This window comes from Rhinolophus hipposideros (genome assembly GCF_964194185.1).
Source record: "Rhinolophus hipposideros genome assembly, chromosome: 4".
In the NCBI taxonomy this organism is placed as follows: Eukaryota; Metazoa; Chordata; class Mammalia; order Chiroptera; family Rhinolophidae; genus Rhinolophus; species Rhinolophus hipposideros.
Window position 1 is genome coordinate 50,008,833 of NC_138050.1, and position 16,039 is coordinate 50,024,871.

Genomic DNA, 16,039 nt, shown 5'->3' on the forward strand with positions numbered 1-16,039 from the left:
ATTTAATCCTCATAGCAACTAATGAGATAGATGCTGTTTATTAGCCCCGTTTCATAGATAAAGAAAATGAGGCTTAGCAAGATTTAACTGAGGTTGTCATCTCCTACATGTGGGAGACTAGGATGTGAACCTCGTCTGTGAACTTCCAGGGCGCCCAGTCTTAAAACTGCACCCAATTTTCACTCCAATAAACTCTCTTCTAAAATGCATAGTTGTTAATTGAAAGTAATAAGATTTGAAATCAGTCCAAATGAAATTTATTTCCTTTGGGTATCAGTATTGTGATTAAATGGTTCTAGATCCAGCTAAATGTATATATATTAACAACATCTTTTAAAAATCTAGTTTAATGACTATGCAGTGTTTTATTCTCTCAGTTTATGCTTACTCAATTGAGATTTACTTTTCAGTTGATTGCTATAAATCAGTGTTTTGCAAACTGCAGTTTGTGATTCATTAGAAGGTTGTGAAATAGATTTAGTGGGTTATGTTCAGTGTTTTAAAAATAGAAATAGAATAGGATAGAAGATATCAGAGTGCTTCACAAGTAGTAAAGATACATATTGTTTCATGAAACTGTAATTTCTGTGTGTGTGTGTGTGTGTATGTGTGTATGTGTGTGTACATGAGGTCTGACAATTAAGTTCATGAACTCACCCTATAAAAAGTACTACCTACCTCATTGCTGAATGCCAGTAGGGTCACCTTTGAAGTACTCCCCTTGGGAAGCTATGCACTGATGCCAGCGCCTACTCCACCTTTCAAAGCAATTTTGGAACTCTTTTTCTGGAATGGCCATCAGAGCTGTCATCGTATTACCTTGATGTCCTGAATGTCATCAAAATGTCTTCCTTTCAATATTTCCTTTATCTTTGGGTAAAGAAAGAAGTCATTGGGGGCCAGATCAGGTGAGTAGGGAGGGTGTTCCAATACAGTTATTTGTTTACTGGCTAAAAACTCCTCACAGACAGTGCCGTGTAAGCTGGAGCATTGTCGTGATGCAAGAGCCATGAATTGTTGGCCATATGTTCAGGTTGTCTAACTTTTTCACGCAGCCTTTTCAGCACTTCCAAATAGTAAACTTGGTTAACTGTTTGTCCAGTTGGTACAAATTCATAATGAATAACCCCTCTGATGTCAAAAAAGGCTAGCAACATCATTGCCACAAGTTTGTGAACTTAATTGTTGGACCTCGAATATGTGTGTACTGTATAATATATTCTCTTGTAAGGGTTGTGGTCAAAATATTTAAAAGCCACTGCCATTGAAAACAATACAAATCAGTTCTCAATATCTGATTTTTATTACACAGACTCTTGCCTATTAAGCTTCAGTTAATTACAGATTAAAGCCTAACTCAGTGGCTCTCAAATACAGATGTGCTCTGGATAACCTGGGGTGCTTTTTAAAATGTACATTCCTGGGATTCAGCTCCAGGAATTCTGAGTCAGTAGGCCGGAGATGAAGCCTGGGAACCACCACTTAGAACCAGTTCCACGTGTGATGTTGATGTAGGTCGCCCATGGCTCGCCGTTTGAGAAGTCCTGGCTTAGGCTGACGTTTGCTTGGAGCTGTGTACAACGAGTCCTCACTTAATGTCGTCGATAGGTTCTGTGACTTAAAGTGAAACAATGTATAATGAAACCGATGTTATCACAGGCGAATTGATATAAACAAGTATTAACTTTCTATGCGTCTCATCAGCCTTGCAGTGGAACCACATTGAGGACCTGCTGTGTTAGAAAATTTACAAAACATTGTAACTGGTAGATGAATTAGCATCAGCTGACATTTACTGCATTGCAAATCTATCTTTGTCTAGTCATGAGGACACAAAAGCATCTTTCAGAGGAATTAGCTCTGAGATTGAAGTACTAGAAATGAGACACTGCCCTGCCATCACAAGTATGTGGCATAAGAGAGGGTTTTTTTGTGTGTGTTGTCAGAGACCTACCTTGCCATGGTGTGTGTCAGCATGTGACACCTCTTTGAAGTGATTTGTTTGACACATACCATACCATCAGGAAGATTTCATCAGGACATCCCAAAAGAAAATTGGGGTGGCGGGGGGGGTGGGCGAGGTTTCTTTCCGTTCTGTTTTGTTTTGATGTATTTCTGACATTTGAGCAGAATGGTTGCTTTGTTTTAATTTTTTTCTTAAATGAGGAACCTGTAGATAATCTCATCTGCTAAAATGAAAGAAGCACCATAGTGAATCGCTCCCAAGCAGATGAGGAGTCTGCATCCTGGGAAGCACCTCGCACATTAAGGGAGCATCTCAGGACACCTGGGACATCTCAGCACCTGTGACATCTCACCAGTATTTGCCAGAGGCTAAACGTGCTTCTGGTTGGTGTTCCAGCTCTTTACTGCGATGGGCCTGTATTTTTAGGCATTCTAAATCGTTTAGAATTTGAACATAATATATAGATTATGGTAGTGTGACAGTGTAAAATTTTCTGAGTGTGATTGTTATATTGTTATAACGCTGTAAAGGAGAATGTCCTGTTTCTTGAGACATACTTACCTTTGAGGGTGAAGTTGTCATGATGTCTGCAACTAACTCTCAAATGGTTCAGAGGAAGAAAGAATGTATGGCAAATGCTAACACTTGGTGAATCTAGGTGAGTACTTATACTATTCTTACGTTTCTGAAGATTTAAAATTTTTCCATATAAATACGTTAGGAAAATATACATATTAGGAAAACATTGAATGATATTAAGATCACACAATAGAATATAATGGCAACAGTTAAAAGAAAAACACATGTTGTCAGCAAAAATGGTGAAATAAAGACCTGTGCAAACACTCTCCTCTATAAAAGCAATGAGAAAATTGTTTAAAATGGTCAGAATCAGCCTTTTAAGAACTCTGGAAATTAAACAAAACTTGCAACAATCTGCAAAGTGTGTATCCTAGAAAAATGACAGAATTTTTGTTGTGAACCGGGAGCCATGTGGAGCTTTAACTTGCCCTATTATCACCACCCTCTTCAGCTCTTCAGTAGCCTTGAAACCCAGCAGCCTAGGAGCACAGCAAGAACCACAGCCTGGCAGCCACCAGGGGCCAAACGGGGCCAATGGGGCTAGAGATCCTTTAAAGCACCCTACCCCGAGAACTGTCCTTACCTGACCTGTCTGGGGGTTCCATGGAAGACTCCACCGACAACGTTGTCTTTATTTCACCTGACTCAGAACTCTCCCAGTGGAAAAAGCCCTTTCTGCATGGCATATTTGTCAGAAAAACAATTATAGAAAGTCTGTAACTGTAGCTGCCTAAGGTGGTAGATAAGAGTTGGGGCAAACAGTAGACTAACCAAAAAGCTTAAAAGGTGAAGCTGGGGAGTAAGATCTCTACAGCGGCTTTGAAAAGCTCCAGGACAATCCAGGAGATCTAGAAGGGCACGCACATGTTGAGGGCTGTGCTCATACTTAGGAAAGACCTGAGCAGGCCCTGACATCTCACCTCCGGGAGACTTTGAGGGGCTGTGCAAGAAGGAAGTAAGGCTAAGGTAGGTTGTTAACTGCCTGTCTGAGTTTTGGTGGCATGCCCCAACATGCACACGAAGTCCGTTGGCAAAGACTTAGAGACTTATTGGTTCCAGGAAATTAGGAATCTCTATTTAATCATTTGCTTGCTACTAAGGGGTCACACAAAACAAAGATTACAGACTACAGAATTAGTTCATGAAAGTTACTAAACAAAACAAAAAACAAACTACAGCATCAAACCTTGTGGGAGATTCTGATTTCCAGAGTTGCCACATTATATTATTTAAAATGTTCAGTTAATAAAAAATTATGAGGCATCCAAAAAGAGAAAATAATGGCTCATGTACGGGAAAAAAAAATCATTAGAAATTGTCTCTGAGGAAGCCCAGGTATTGGACTTACTACACAAAGATTTTAAAACAGCTGTATTAAAAATGTTCAAAGAATTAAAAGAAACCAACCATATTTAAAGCACTAGAGAAAAGTATGAGAACCATGTCTTATCATATAAAGAGATAGAAGTTATTAAAAGCAAATAGAAATTCTGGAGTTGAAAAGTAAAATAACAAAAATGAAAAATTTACTTGGTGGGGAGAGGGCTCAACCTCAGGTTTAAACAGGCAGAAGAATACATCAGTGAATTTAAAAATAGGTCAGTGATATGATCCAGTTGGCGAAACAAAACTAAAGAAGAATGAAGCAAATGAACAAACGTTAGAGACTTGTGGTATACCATCACATTTGCCAGCATAGACATAATGGGAGTTCCAGAAGGAGAGGAGAGAAAGGGGCAGAAAAAGTATTTAAGAAATAATGGCCCCGAACTTCCCAAATTGGATGAAAAACCTTACACATCTAGGAAACTCAACAAACTCCAAGTAGGAAAACTAAAAAAAAAAACCCACACTAGCATATGATAATCAAATGGTTGAAAGACAAAAATAAAGAGAGAAAGAATCTTGTGAGCAGCAAGAGTAAAGCAACTCAAATCAATAATGTTGTAAAGATTTGGTAGGGTATCCAATGGACACTTGTCTCATTAGGGAGACCACCTCAGAGAAGATGTAGGTACCTGATCACTGCACTGTACACCTGAAGCTGATGTTGAACAATAATGAATGTCAACTATAATTATATATTATACATACACACACACACACACACACACACACACACACACATATACACACATGGTTACAAGAAGTGGAGTACAGCATTAGGAATAGAGACAGTGGAAATGTAATGGCTGTATGCGATGTCTGAGGGATAATAGATGGGGGGAGGTTGGTTGTCACTGTGTGAGGGATATAAATGATAAATGTCTAACTATTACATTGTTTTGTGCACCTGAAACTAATAAGAAAAAAGAAAATAAAGAGTGAAGAAACTCATCAGGCCCAAGGATTCCTTAACAAGATCAATAGCTGACTTCTCATCAGAAACCAGGGAGGCCAGAAGTGGGATGGCATATTCAAAATGCTGAAAGGAAAATGCTCAACCAGGAATTCCATATTCAACAAAACCATCCATCAGCAATGAAGGAGAAATTAAGAAATCCCCAGAAAACAAGAACTGAGAAACTTCATCACTAGCAAACCTGCCTTACAATAAATATGAAAAGGAGTCCTTGAGGCTGAAATGAAAGGACACCCGATACAAACTTAAATCCAGGTGAAGAAATAAAGAGTGCAAGTAAAAGTAACTACGTAGGGAGATATAAAATACAGTATAAATGTATTTTTGTTTATAACTCTTTTCTCCTATGATTTAAAAGACAACTGCATAAAGCAATAATTACAAATCTGGATTCATGTATACTTACATAAAGATACTTTAATAAAATAACAATACAAAGGTGAGGAGAGGGAATGGAGAAACAAATTTTTGTACACTGTTGAAATTTTTTCTACAAGAAGAAATAAATCTAACTAGACCTATAACAAGTAAATGGATTGAAATAGTAATCAAAAACCTGTTCACAAAGAAGAGCCCAGGCCCAAATGGATTCACTGCTGATTTCTACCAATCATTAAAAATGAATTAATACTAATGCTTCACAAGTTTTCAAAATACAGAACAGGGAACACGTCCCACTTCATTTTATGAGGCCATTACCCTGAAATTCTAACCAGATGCAGACAGCACAAGTGTAGGGAATATAGTCAATATCGTAATAGCTATGTATGGTGTTACATGTTCACTAGACTTACTATGGTGATCACTTTGTAAGATACATAGATATCTAATCACTGTGTTGTACATCTGAAATTAATATAATATTGTAAGTCGACTATAATTAAAAACTAAATTTTAAAAAGGCATCACAAGGAAAAATAACTATAGACCGATATCCTTTATGAATATTAGATGCAAAAATCCTCAATAAAACATCAGCCAACTGAATCTGGCAACAGATAACAAGGATTATACACCGTGACCAAGGGAGATTTATCCTATGAATGCAAGATTTACTCAACAAAAATCAATGTGATGCGCAAAAACACATGACCAGCTCCATACATACAGGAAAAACATTTGAAAAAAACATGGATTTAACTATTCTGGGTATTTCATATAAATGGAATCATGCAACATATGATCTTTTCTGGCTTCTTCACTTAGCATGTTTCGAGGTTCATCCACATTGTAGCATGTACTGATACTTCTTTTTATTTTATTGTTTTAGATGCCATTATAATGGATCACTTTCTTAATTTCTCTTTCAGATAATTTACTGTTTGTGTATAGAAACACAACTGCTTTTCATTGTTATTTTGTATCCTACAGCTTTACTCAATTCCTTGATTAGTTCTAGCAGTTTTTTGGTAGAGTCTTTAGGAATACACACACACACACACACACACACACACACACACACACACCAAAACATATATACACATTTTAAGAAAGGAATAAATTATTAAAATTACACTGATGGTAACCACTTTAAGCACCTCTTGTAATTACAGAAGTAAAATGTGACTTGTATTCATCTTTTGTTACCAGCATATATTGAGTATTACAATTTTAATACCGTTTTTTCTTTTGTAAAATATATACTTTTTTGGGCACCTTCTGTGTGTGTGTGTGTATGTGTGTGTGTATTGGCTAAAACAGAATTGTATAAACAGGCTTGTATAAGCTCAGACTCTAGAAACTTCTAAATTAATTATTTAAAGTGCTTACTTTAAATTCTTTACTGTATTCAAATGTCTTCAGTAAGTAGAACTCATAAGCAGTTTCAACATTTATGGCTGTTAGATTTAAAACTGTAAATTATACATTCAATATAATCCTGGTTTCTATGTAAATTTTTAAGTGTTTTTTTTTTTTAAAGTGAAGGGCTATTGTGAGAAATGTCATATTAAGAGAATTTCCTTGCAGTGGTGGGAAGAAGTCTGTACTAGAGTAAATCATATTAGACAATAAGACCTTTTATCATTTTTAATCCAACAATTCTGGGAAATGTAAGTCAATTAGAGAAATTAAATCTCCAGCGGAAACAGTAGCTTTCTTGGGTCATTAAAACCTTTATCAGAATGATTATATATAACTTAGAGAAGTCCCCATGCACCAGACTTTTTATGTAAAAGAAAGGAATTGAGTGAGAAATTCAAGCGTTTCATCAGCAAATAATACAATTCAAGAAGAAAAGAAGAAGAAATAATTATGAGTAATCATGTGGCCTTTTGAAACTGCAAACTCTGATTCATAATAGGAAATCACATAGTATAGGATGTATTGCTCTCATTCTGTCATGAAAAATGCCCATTCTTTACTAGTCCATTTCTTTAGGCATGCCACTAAATATTACATTTCTTTGAATGGGGGGAATTAAATATTTCTAACCAAATTGCATCTTATTTTTCTCAGCTCTCTTCTTTTGTGTTATTTATATATTTATCATCTTCTTAAAAGCTTGGGTTTGTGCCTGTGCTGTGGTCCTGGAATCTGTTGGTTGAGACTCTTTCTGATGTGGGAAGCTTCTCCAGGGCCCAGCTGAGGGAAGAAGGTAGCATCTTGGGACATCGTCCTCCAATAATGACAGATCTGAGATGTGCCTCGGGGTTTCCCATTGATTCATCTCTGGATTCAACCAGTGTTTATGTATGGATCATCCACTCTATCCCTGTGTGTGCCACTACCTTCCAGGTAGCCTCGGAAGTTAGAAAATCAAGTAAGGCAGCCCCTGTCCTAAAGGTCTACAGTGTGCTACATCGTCCTGTGCATGTCTACACAGGCGAGGGCAGCGGGCACAGGAGGAATGGGCAACACGCCTGGGAGCCCAGATAGGGACTTCAGTTAGCAGCAAGGCATGAGAAGCAGAGACACGACATGGGCCATGAAGAGGATGGAGAAAACGAATTCCCAGGAGGGATCGGCGAGCAGAGACAGGAGGTCCCAGCCATGTCCATGCCATTGGTGACCATCTTTTGGCTGGTCACTGTGGGATGGGGGAAAAGACAGAGGATAAAACAAGGTTCCGGCCTGTGTACCTCTATGGTCTGCATTTTGGGGTTGTAGCCTCATGCCCATGTTGTGCACATTTTTGAATCCCAAACTGTCAAACCGCTTTAAGGCAAATCAGTGTTTTGCATTCAAATGTGTCCTTGCTTTGTATGGCGTGGCTGCTTCTTAATACACTGTTGCGTGTACTGTTGAGCAGGAGGTGGTCTGGCCTAGTGAGCAAATCCCCTGCCCAATGCGTAGTGTTTCTGAGTAAAGATGTGGGACGTGTTGAGGGAAGGGGCCTAGCTGTCTTGCAGAAGCCAATTTCTCTTCTTCCCTTTGTATCCTGTGTTCTGGAGCTGGTGTTGATGAGTTTGAGATGAGAGGAGGGCATCCCACTTCCTGGCCCAGGTATTTAAGGGTGTATTAATCTCTGTGTTCTGGAAAAGAGGGGAAGTGAAGTTGTTCTGATTCTTCTTCTGGTGTTTTCAGCTCAGTCCTCTTTCTTTGTAGAGAACACTTGTTGATGATCAGAGGCCCTTCCTGATGGCAAGAGAGGAGGAAGAGGGGTTCTCCCAGGTAGTGGTTAATTATAAGAAGTGCTGGGTTTCAGTTGTCAGGAGGGACAACGGTAGTACTATTATCCATCTGTAGACGGACTCCTAACTGAGCAGGGTGACCTGGCAGCCACACTGGGAACCACAGGTGGGTGACACAGTTAGCCCTGGGCCTTCTCCAGAGCCCATGACTGGCTGATGGTGCTTCCCAGGCCAGCAGTCACTCTGTCCCCACCCTGCTTCTGTGTGCACTGATGTCCAGCTCCCTAATTAGGCCTTCACCACAGAACCAACACATATGTATGCTGCCAGACCAATAACAATGGATGTTTCCTGCTGGCCAGAGTTGGTCAAGGTAGATGAGAAGCCATGCAGCGCTGGGCCGGGCAGGGATATGTACAGGTGACGGGGGGAAGTAGAGGCCACTGGTGCCATGTGTGCACTGGCTCCATAGGGTGTAGGGGCTGCTGTGTGGACAGTGAATGGACAGAACTGGATGCTGTGTCCTGGAGCTTTCTGTATGGCCTGCGGACATACTGGAGAAGGGGTTTGAAATTCATATCCAGACTGGGTAGTGCCACAGATATAAGACGGATCATCTCATCCTTGCTGAGAGGTTGGATGTAGAGAAAGGAAGCAGATTGCCTTTTGCATTAGGCCATATGGAGAGTCCCCCAGCATCCGTTTTCCTGAAATCTCTTTCCCTAAAGGCAACACATTGAAGTATAGAGGTTGATGTTTCATCACTTTAAAAAAAAAAATGTCTTCCAAATAGAGGTCATCTCAGACTCTAGGCACAGTGTTCTCCCCACCCGTTTTCCCAGTGACTTTGACTGACAGGCAAGCCCTGTGCCCTTCTCCATCCCGTGCTGCGGCAGAGCAGAGAAGAGCACCTCAAGCCAGGATTTGGGAAATTTTTGGCCAGAACAAGCTAGATTAAATTACATGTCGGGTAAGTGTATATGCCAAATGACCACTCTTCCCTCTAAATTTGTAGCACTCAACTTTCTCCCATGCACTCAAATATTGATCACCTACAGGCTTGTCATATCTTTAATGCTGTTACTCCAGTTTCTAATGCTGCCTTACAGTCTTATTTAAGTAGTCAACATGACTTGACTTTTGTAAATATTTGATATATCTACACAAATGGACTGTAGGCTGTTCAAAGAAGAAAATCCAGCAGTCCGTTTAACATTCAGGAACTGCATTCCTCTTCTTTGATGAAAGTTGCTTGCTGTTGTTCAAATATAAAGCATTTTTATATTTCAGCTCTTGAACGATAGATCCTGTAAGACCTCTTAGAGGAGGTCCCTGAATTATGAGTCAGATACATCCTGACTGAGGAAGGCCTTGCTCCTTCATTGTATTTGGGCATGTTAGTCCTCCCTGCTCTGAAAAATAGCTAACAGGTCTCCCTGCAGTCTGGGAGGGTCTCAAAGAACATGAACCCTGAGACAAGTGAAGAAAGAGACCTGCCTCTGGCTGGGGAAAAATAGACGGTCTCCAGGATGGTGGATGAGTCCTGTGAGACGTGGCTAGAGACTCCCTTAGATGAACAGGCAAAAATCCAGGCATCTCCAAGGGTAAAGCTTTCCTAAAAACTGAGTGAATGGAGCAGTGGGTTGAGCCTGCCTTACAGGAGCTGGGTTGTAGATCCCTCCGGAGGAGATGACGGTGACTGAACCAGAGCATCTTTGGAGACTGGCAGGTAGCTGTCTTTACTAGGGCCAGACCAAGGACTAGGGCCACCTTGCCAGAGAAAGGAGTCACGATCAAGTTCTGGGAGAGGAGGAAAATCCCTCCCAATGGAGAGCAGTGCTGAATGGAATGCAAAAGTGCAGAAAATAGAATTTTAGAGTGTAAAGGGGCCTTGGAGCTTTGTGATCATCAGATTTTACACTGAGGAAACTGAGACCAGAGAAGTGAAGTGACTTGCCTCCAATAAATCAGAGGCTGAGCTAGGATTAGAATCATTCATGTATTTACACGTTTATTCACAAACATCTATCGAGTGCCTCATGCGGGCCAGGCGTGGTTCTAGGCCCTGGGTCCAGGTTTCCTGACTCATACACCAGTGCCCTTCCCATCACCAGGCCTCCGGCCTTGATCTAAATCTGAAAAACCATGTCTGGCATCAAACCCAGACATGGTAGCCCACAGATTCCAAAGCTGAAAAACCAAGCTCACTCACGGATCTGAAAAATACTAAGACAAGGAAGGAAGGGGTAGCAGAACTAGTTCCACTGATTAAATTACCAGATACAAATACATCTTAGCATTTGAATAGTTTAGGACTCTATAGTTGTGTTGACTTTTACCCAAGATATTACTGGGAACACAAAGTTTAAAAAATGGGAATGGGTTTTTTGCTTCTTTTGAATACATGAAGATTAGTGAGAAGTTGGGGGATGGGGATGGCCAGGTAGAAGGGAGGGAGGGCTCAGAATATGAAAAGAAGGGTGATGTCAACAGAACAACACCTGTCCCACTAGGTACTGAATGAATTCTTGGGTCTTTTGCTCAGGACATGCCCCCTTTCAGAAGGTTCTGCTGTTCCTGGGAAAAAACAGCCAAGTGAAGAAACAGCGTGACTTCACGACCACGGGCCTGGGAATCTTTGCCTGTGCTAATAACAGCAACAGCTGATGCTTACATAGTACTTTATGTTCTTGGCAGTGTCTATCTGACTAATAACTGTGTGAGACAGTTAAGGAAGGTATTATTATTCCTATTTTGTGGATGAGACAACTGAGGTTCTGGGAGATGAATGGGCTTGCCTAGGTCACAGAGTTCATCTACAGGAGAGCCTGGCCTAAGACAGTCCTAGCCTTCTGAATCCAAGTCTGTCATTTTCTCTGTAATGCTGCTTTACCTGAGGGTAGGGAAGGAATCCAGGTTTAAATCTGTTTGAGGATAGATATATATCAAGAACATCATGTCTGGCTCCTGGAGTTGGATACAGGTGAGAAGATGCTGGGTGGGGTCGTTACAATGGGATTTTATTTCCTTGGCCCAGTGGTTTCATTTGGGTGGCTCAGGAGGCATGGAAATTTTCTAGGAGATTTTCCATCTTCACTGGTTCAAGTTTTTTTCCATCACAAGAAATATTCATTAATCATGACAGCACAATTGTCCATTGGGGGAAATTACTAGAGAAGCAAGAAATAAACTGGTGTTAAAACTTCACTAAGTGTTTGTTCTTGGGACCTTTAATCCCAATGAGTTTCCGATGAGTCTGGATCATTCTATAAATGCTGGGTAGTCTCAGTGCCCTCAGGGTTACAAAAGACACATGGCGAGATGTGGATGGACCTTGGTCACATATTTGCCAGGGGATTCTGTAGGCCTGGGAAGCAAGGCTACATGAGTGACTATGTCTGGTCTTCCTTTTAGAGCCGCCAACTTCAGGAACTTTACTTTCATCCAACTGAATGGAGAATTTTCCCGGGGCAAAGGACTTGATGTTGGAGCCCGCTTTTGGAAGGGAAGCAATGTCCTTCTCTTTTTCTGTGATGTGGACATCTACTTCACCTCTGAATTCCTCAATACATGTAGGCTGAATACACAGCCAGGTAAGGATCTGTGGAGTTGGCAGTTCTCTTTCTCTCCCCCAGGGTGGCATTTAGCTCACACTCATACATCATTCTCTTCACAGTTCACTCTGATGTCCTGCTTCTGAATCAGCCTTACTTTACCCCAACGACCAAGTAAAGGAAAAAAAAAATCATTTTGTTTGATTTCTCCTTTGGTGTCCCAGTATAGGCCTTTTGGCCGTCACGATTCTGGGACTCTTTGTCTCAAGTTCATGTTTATAACCTCTATTCCATTTTTACCTGGGTGGTCAGCTTTAGTGAACATCCACAGGAGAAAGTGTGGTGGGGGAGAAGACAATACCTGGAAAACCTCCTGAAACCAATGGGAAAAGAACAGTGGTGGACAATTGCCAAAGGAGGAAGGGCTCTGAGCAGAAATAACTCAGTTTGAAAATAATTTTCACAGAGTTTGACTCACAGGCAAGACTGATATTCAGCTGATAACTAGTGGAATGGGCATTCCAGTTGTTAAAATATTGAAACTCTTCATGTAAATTTGTAAAGAGCAACTGCCCTGGGCTCCCTCAGTCTACTGCTGCCCTAAGTCACCCTGGCCTCTGTCAACTCTTCAGATTGCCTCACGAGCCAGCAGTTAAAGGGTTAATGTCTGGCAGGGCAGAGAGCGCCAGGACTCTCTTTCACACCCAGTCCAATTGGTGGATGCCCTGTGCCAGATCCACTGACCCTCAATATTTTGAACATCACTCCTGTGCTAACAGGTCAGAAATATTTGACAGTCTGTCCATCTGGTCTACCTGGTACAGAACCTCTAAGACCTGTTTAGACTTGAGTGAATGGAAACAGAAAGTGGATACAAATGTGTGGGATGTTTCAGAGGACTGAATATAAATGAACAAACCTAATCGTTTTTTATCTGTTGCTGGAAGTGGGTGTTTGTTTTCCGATTTGCAGGGAAGAAAGTATTTTATCCAGTCCTTTTCAGTCAGTACAATCCTGGCATAATATATGGCCACCACGATGCCGTCCCTCCCTTAGAACAGCAGCTGGTGAGTAATTACCCCGCAGGTGCCTTTGTGTGACTGTGTTTCATGTCTTTCATTACCAGGGGCACCTGACCATGAGTAAAGGTGAGTGGAAATCTGTGAATTGATCCCCATAGTAATTTTTAAGTTTGGCAGATGTTCTGGCCTTTGCTCCCACTGCCTTGTTGATTAAAAGTGCTTGCAATATTTAAAAGTGGAAAATAAATAGGAACAGTACCTTACAGAAAGGTAATTTCACACCTTCATAGTTTTCTTCTGGTAACTAGTATTATTGTATTATGGGATGCAACACATTTTCTCTTTATTATTAAAAAATCCTGCAAGGTAAGAAAGGTAAGATTTCTGTTCCCACTTGACAGAAGTCAGAAAGGGGTGGCTCACCCCAGGGCACACAGTGAGTGACTCATTGGGGGAACAGGGACTAAATCCAATGCCCTTCCCATCATGCCACCACAGATAGTGGAACCACATAGCCACCAAGGATCTCTGTGAGCTGAGATGTCTCCTTGGTAGTGGCAGTAGTTACTCCATTCAGCAGAGAGCAGGGCAAGGAACAGGAAGAAGAGACAAGCCAGAAGAGGGTCTCTGTACCACATTTAGGCATGCCTCTCCAAGACTATCCCATTATTGTTGTCAGTCCCCAAGTTGGGCTGTGATCTTTTCCTGCAGAGAGATCCGCTGGGCTTATCTGAAGCTGTGTTCTAACTCAGGCTGAATCTCAGGGGAGTTTCTAAACGGGGGGCTGTCTGTTCTTCACTGACTTGAGTAGCTCTGTCTCCTGTTGAGGCAAAGCCATGTTTCTTCCCATTGAGAACATCATAGGCCTGGGAAAGGAAATCTGCCGTGTGAACATGAAGATGGGATAGGACCAAGCCTCTCATGCTTCTGTGCAATGGGAGAGTAAGCTGGTTTTCATGAAAATATGTGTTTAATGAAATTCTTTTGGAGAACAGATTCTGTGTGTAAGCTTCCAGAGTAGCAAAACCTGTTTCTCCAACCATATCCTGTGCCCCTCTCCAATTAACCTCTGGCAGTTGATGTAAGGATCTGTTCCAGAAAGTTTCAGCTTGAGTTCCTTCAGGTTGGACAAGGTTTATTCCTCAACCATGTCCTCACATGATTTCACTTGGGACCCAAGCCATACAGTGCAGTAATAATGTAGTTTCCTCTTCCGCCAATGAAATTCTAATGCCAGCTTCTATTAGGGTTTGAAGGGAAAATGGGATACAGCATTTATTTTCTTTCAACCAATCACAATAAAAGTTCCTTTGATTTTAAATAAAATACCACTGTACATTTGACATCAAATATGATTAATGTTTTGACTTCAAACTCATAAAGACCTTATTTGCTTGCAAGGAATTCTTTCCATTTCTCAGTTTAAACATTTTATCCTTTTGTTACCATTCCTGCAGGAAAGCAGGTGCAAAGGGAAGCCAGAGGATGGTGCGGGCAAATCAGAACCAGAAGTCACATGGCTGTGTCCACAGCTAGAACTTCTGAATTATCCCGCAACCTTTTACATTTACTTCTAAATATACCTTAGACCTTTCCTAGATCACATAAGTCTGATCTTTTAGGGTTCAGTATATGACTATTTAGTCCAGAGAAACACAGCAGTTGTCTCTGAGATGAATGGGTCTTCATCCAAAAAAGAAAAGTGTTGATTATGGTCTTTACTGGATGAGCCATTTCTTGAGCACTTGCTGCCTCCAGAGAACTAGGCTAGGTGCTAGTGGAGGGGTCAGAAGAACTGAAACAGTTTCATATACTCAGGTGATTGTGAGATCATCTCACCTACTCTCTTCTTTTTTTATAGACTTGCCCAAGATCACATAGCCAGCTAGTAGCAGATCTCAGGCCAAAACTAGGATCTCCTTACTCTAGTGCAGTAGAAATAGATTTGCTTAGGGTCTAGATGAGAGCTGAAATATAAAGGAAATGACCTGACAGAAATTCCAAGGGAGAACATCAAACCACAGAAACTCATATACTGGAGATAGAATGTATAGGAGCTGAGAAGGCATAAAATAAAAAGTAATGATCAGAGAGGGGTAAATTAGGAAAGACTTCCTACCAGGGGTTCATTTTGACTCAGTCTAGAAAGATATGATGCACATATGTTTATACATTCTTGATAGCCTTCCCTGGAGTACATCAGTGTCAGAGGTAAGGGAGAACATAGATCCAGAATGCAGCTATAACAGAAGTTATTTATGTATGCAAACAGTAGACAACCTTTTCCAGCAGCCCTGCAAATATGACCTCACAGTCAATGTGCTAGTTATTTCTCCTGGCTACTGCTACTGTCATTTGGTAACATTTTGCCTGCAGACAAAAGGAAGAAACCAAACTTATGATTTGTGTGTGTGTGTGTGTGTGTGTGTGTGTGTGTGTGTGTGTGTGTTCGGATTACTTGTTTCTTTACTTTTGAGTACAGACCATTAGTAATAAGTAGTACATAAAATCGTGGGCTTTTATACTAGTATTTAATTTTTTGAGTTTTAAACCGGAAATAAAACTTGCTGATGCTTTCATGTAGAAGCAGCTCTCTGAGAGGGGAATGACTCTAATTTCAATAATTGTTATCTTTGGACATTCCACTTTCCTGGTTCAAGCCTTGTCGGTTCTTGCTGGGGCCACGGCAGGAGCCTCTTACTGCTTCTTATAGATTCCTTCCCTCCCCTATACTTCAGTCTTTCCTTCACCCTCTGCCATAGATGCATTTCCAAAATGCAGATTAATTCCATTAAAAAAAAGTCTATGGCGTAAAGCCAGTGGTGTGCTAGTAAATGTTTAACAACCCACTCTCTGAAAGGGGGAGGGGGAAAGCCCTGATTCATAGCGTTTGCCATTTTCAGTGGTGTCAATACTCCCACTGTGGCCTATTTCAGGCTATCAATGTGATGTCACTGAACACAGAGTTGGCAAGAGACTTG

At 40.9% G+C, this 16,039-nt stretch overlaps 1 protein-coding gene across 6 annotated transcripts in view; it reads left to right on the forward strand.

Moving 5' to 3' along the window:
* The window catches only part of CSGALNACT1 (chondroitin sulfate N-acetylgalactosaminyltransferase 1), a 299,253-nt gene that overhangs the window by 273,297 nt on the left and 9,917 nt on the right, over positions 1-16,039 (forward strand). For all 6 annotated transcript variants that reach the window (XM_081045538.1, XM_081045539.1, XM_081045537.1 and 3 more), the window contains 2 exons: positions 11,897-12,075; positions 13,009-13,103. In XM_081045538.1, coding sequence (XP_080901664.1) covers positions 11,897-12,075; positions 13,009-13,103 — 274 coding nt within the window. The remainder of the gene's footprint in view (positions 1-11,896; positions 12,076-13,008; positions 13,104-16,039) is intronic.